Source organism: Cenococcum geophilum, assembly GCF_001692895.1.
Source record: "Cenococcum geophilum 1.58 unplaced genomic scaffold K441scaffold_180, whole genome shotgun sequence".
Classification (NCBI taxonomy): domain Eukaryota; kingdom Fungi; phylum Ascomycota; class Dothideomycetes; order Gloniales; family Gloniaceae; genus Cenococcum; species Cenococcum geophilum.
The window spans coordinates 1-3,835 of NW_027137738.1; the positions used below are offsets into that span (position 1 = coordinate 1).

At 48.6% G+C, this 3,835-nt stretch overlaps 2 protein-coding genes across 2 annotated transcripts; one reads left to right on the forward strand and one right to left on the reverse strand.

The window, feature by feature from the left end:
• The first annotated feature begins 569 nt into the window (after nt 1–569).
• On the forward strand, nt 570–2,233 carry K441DRAFT_650073 (uncharacterized protein). Its single transcript, XM_067646974.1, has 2 exons — nt 570–736; nt 796–2,233. Exon 2 carries the CDS (start codon nt 835–837, stop codon nt 2,041–2,043), a length of 1,209 nt encoding a protein of 402 aa, XP_067496005.1. The 5' UTR covers nt 570–736; nt 796–834; the 3' UTR covers nt 2,044–2,233.
• K441DRAFT_88398 (uncharacterized protein) lies at nt 2,227–3,625 on the reverse strand. The gene is made up of 4 exons (XM_067654509.1): nt 3,512–3,625; nt 3,281–3,452; nt 3,159–3,228; nt 2,227–3,105 (listed from the first exon to the last, which is right to left on the reverse strand). Exons 2-4 carry the CDS (start codon nt 3,439–3,441, stop codon nt 2,482–2,484), a joined length of 855 nt encoding a protein of 284 aa, XP_067496006.1. The 5' UTR covers nt 3,442–3,452; nt 3,512–3,625; the 3' UTR covers nt 2,227–2,481.
• Nucleotides 3,626–3,835: the final 210 nt, after the last annotated feature.

Consider the following 3,835-nt stretch of genomic DNA (forward strand, 5'->3'; position numbering starts at 1 on the left):
TAAGGGAGTGTTCGGTTGCACCTCCTTATTGCTTAAGGAGGCGACTTTTTGGAGGCGATCAGGAGCTCGAATCTGAACTGGAAGCTGGTGTTCGGTAGATATGGTGACTTTTGAATAAGGAGCTCCTCCTTATCGGCAAGCGCGTCAAATTTGCACGCCATACCGTATATAGTAGGAGAAATNAAGCTCTTGGCTCCTTTTCAATAAGGAGCCTTCTGCGACTCCTCATTTTCNATATTCAATAAGGAGCTCTGTTCGTGCGTGCGCCCAATCGCCTCCCACCAGGTATGGCATTACCACCCTCACCCTCNACNATATTGCTGCAGCAGCAGCAGACCCTGTAGGGTAAATAATACACGCAGAGGACGTCGCCAATTTTAAGCCTTATNTAAGGCCTTAAAGAGCGATCAACCGAACACCCAGCTTCATTTCATATTAAGCACGGATACTATATTAACCGCCGATCAATATCTACTAGTTGACGCCGGTCAAAGCACGGAGCAACCTCATATTCAAAAAGTTCCTTATTGCAACCGAACACACCCTAAAACTATCATCAGGTTTGCCAAGAATTCAGGCAAACCTTTATCTGTCTTATAGAGACCTAACTGCTTTCTTGCAATACCACCTAGTGCCCATTGAGCGTCTCGTGGCGGCTTACCTCGTACTTACGATAAGTTGGGTTACTCAAACGGCAAATGAAGCGAAATTATCGGATTTCCAGCTCCCTGGCTTTGTTCAGTCCTTCAACCTTGTTTTTCCCTAAAAGGGTTAGCGCTGACTGCAATTGAACAGAAGTTCTGCGCATTTAATTCCTTCTTTTTTTATTTAATCATGGACCTACTCTCTACTTTCTACTCTTGCATTCCTTCTCCAGGCTCTGTCTATAAGATGCGTCTCGCTTGGCTTCTCCCCGCGTGCCTAATTCCATTGGCGACAGCGAAGCCAACACTATGTCACTCCAGTCAAATATCCGCCAACTCAATGGTTAATGGATCTGTATACATTGATACGTCACCAATGACCCCATTTGAATGGCCAACCATCTCCGCTCTCAACTCCACTGCCTGGGAATACTGGTACTTCGATGGCGTTTCCTCCGACGGCTCCGCAGGCGTGACAATCGTCTTCTTCCGGGATCCTTCCCTCGTTGCGGCTGGACTGGGTATCCTACGCGTCTCCGTAGACGCGGTATGGTCGAATGGGACCAAGTTTACCACCATCATGTTCGCCAACAACTCGATAGTCGAGGAATGCGGCGACGAGACAACAGGGACCTGGACAGGGCCCGGCATGGCATGCTCGTTCCAATTTTCGCAGTACGCGGCGGCCGATATAGCGCTATCAGGCGTTGGCATCACCGGCGAGGCCGTCACGGGAACCTACTCCTTAACCTCTTTCTCAAAAGCGCACTATCCAGACGGAACAACATACCCCTCCAGAAAGGAGACAGTCGAGCTCGCACCCCTGATCTACTGGAACGAAGCTATCCCGGGAGGAAGTGTGAAGACGGACACAGTGCTGGCTGGCACGCCTCTCACTTTCTCTGGCATTGGCGGCACGGATAGGAACTGGGGTCCCTTCATCTGGGACTATGTCGCGGACCACTGGTGGTGGCTGCGCACCGTGGCCGGGCCGTACACGCTCGTGTTCTGGAAGTACGCCTCCCCGCTCGACGGCAAGACGTACAGTTACTCATACCTCGAGGAGCACGGCGTGCCGGTCTTCACGTCCACAATCGAGGGCGCGGTTGCCGGCGGTGCGGACTATGCGACGTTTGAGCTGCTGTATAACGGCACTGTGCACGGCAGTTTCGAGGACCTGAATACCGGGTTCGAGGTCGAGCTGCATTCGCCGAAGCGCGGTAAGAGCTGGCGCTTTGAGATTGAGCATGTTAACGTTGTATTTGAGCCGCCTACAGGCAATGATCAATATTCACGGTTTGTGAATACGGCGAATGGTGGGGAAGTCGGGTGTCAGGTGTTTGTGGGCGTGTGTAAGAGCGAGCAGAACAAGATTTTGCAGGTTGCGCCAATGCCGTGAGAGGCTGAGAAGGAGTGGCAATACAAGAGAACCGTATATTGAGGTAGGAAAACTAGCATATGTAGGCGCGTATGATCTGTAATATATGGGTGAACAGCACGGCGGCAGATTTATGGAGTCAAGACGCATGAAATAGTCTTATAAAAGTTTCTCTCAGCTTCAATGGCAAGAGCAAGGCTAATCGAATACTGTTTCCTTCATAGTGCTACCAAAAGCCCCCTAAAAACCCTATTCGCCGTAAGACCTATCCCAGACCTATCCCAGACCATCCCCTTCATGTACATTTAAAGACATACTTACTAGTATCCGTCCGTCAGAATGTGCATCCCCAATCACCCCGATAACTGCACGTCCTGGAGTTCTTCAGCACATTCGTCCTTTAATGTATCCATCCATAGCCACTCTGTGGCATATCCACTACGTTCCGATACTATCTCTTCATCTTATATTGATAGTCTGCCACTCATCAAGCAGTCTCGGTACCTCCGCACCACATTTAGCGCAAATATCATGGTCTCTTGCTGCCTCGTGAAGATAGCAAGCTCCCATGAACTCAAAAGCGCGTGTGTCAGATGCATGCTCACACAATATCGAAGTGCGTGCATCAAATGCAAGCTCACACGACACTAAAGTGCATGTCTTAGATGCAAGCTCACGCAATAGGAAAGGGACTCGTTGGCTTTCTAGAAGCCATACAGAATCTCCTGTCCGCATGAGGCTAGGACCAAAGCCCAGGGAAACTCCGGTCGCAAAGAGCTTTCTGCCTTTGCCAGTTTCCCGTAGTCGTTTCGCGAAACTGTCGAGTGAAGAGCTGTTGAACTCGTAAAATTCACGTGGCAACCACCGCTTTAGATTTGGGAGCCCCAAACACATATTGCATGAGCGAAGCTTAGACGATCCGGCAGTATTTTTTGTTACTGATTCTTGTAACCAGTTGTACCTAGTTTCTAAGCAGTTTTTGTAATCCGGTGCTTCGTCTTTTAGGTATTCCTTATCGCTGGTTTCTAGGTAGCTGTTGTAATCTGATACTTCGTGTATATTGTATGTGTCTTTTAGGTATTCCTGATCGCTGGTGTCAAGAGAACGCCAGCTACAGTGTGGGCAAACTACTCTACCAAATGCGCGGGGGATGCCATGAACACGATCTTTAAAATGGACATTTTTATTTTTCCATGCAATGGAAGACCAAAATTCGAAATTAGCTTTGAGATGTGAACACGGCTTCAGAAGGCTTAACTAATTGCGCGGATGGTATTTTGGAAGCGGAAAATGATCGCGCTGTTCAAAAGATACATCCCCGTCCAGATAATCTTTTAGTGCCCAAATATTCCCTAGCTTGCGTCTCTTCACTCTAGCTGTGCTCGAGAGAGATGATTCGGAAATTGGACAGCGTTGCATAAAAGGAGGGCCTAAATTGGTTATTCTTGGAGTAGTCCAAAAGGGGTCACGTTACTTAATGGGCACACACCTAGCAGAGGGATGTAGGGCTCAATATTTGGTAAGCTTGGCAGAAGAGTCCAATCTGGCACCCAAAATGGCAAGGAAGGCAGTGATGATGGTCGACACACATGCAAAAGTGTCGGACGGACAAGTCACTCATAAGAACTCTGTTGATTGAAGCTGGCTCTAGAAGCTCTCTATATACATGGCGTTGGGGCAAAAGACTGACGACGACACTGACGACGACACTGACGACTATTTGGAACTATTACTCAATCGCCACCAGGTCGACATTGCCACTCAGTCGGTGATAGGTAATGAATAGGTAATAGAAAATAGATAGTAAGACATA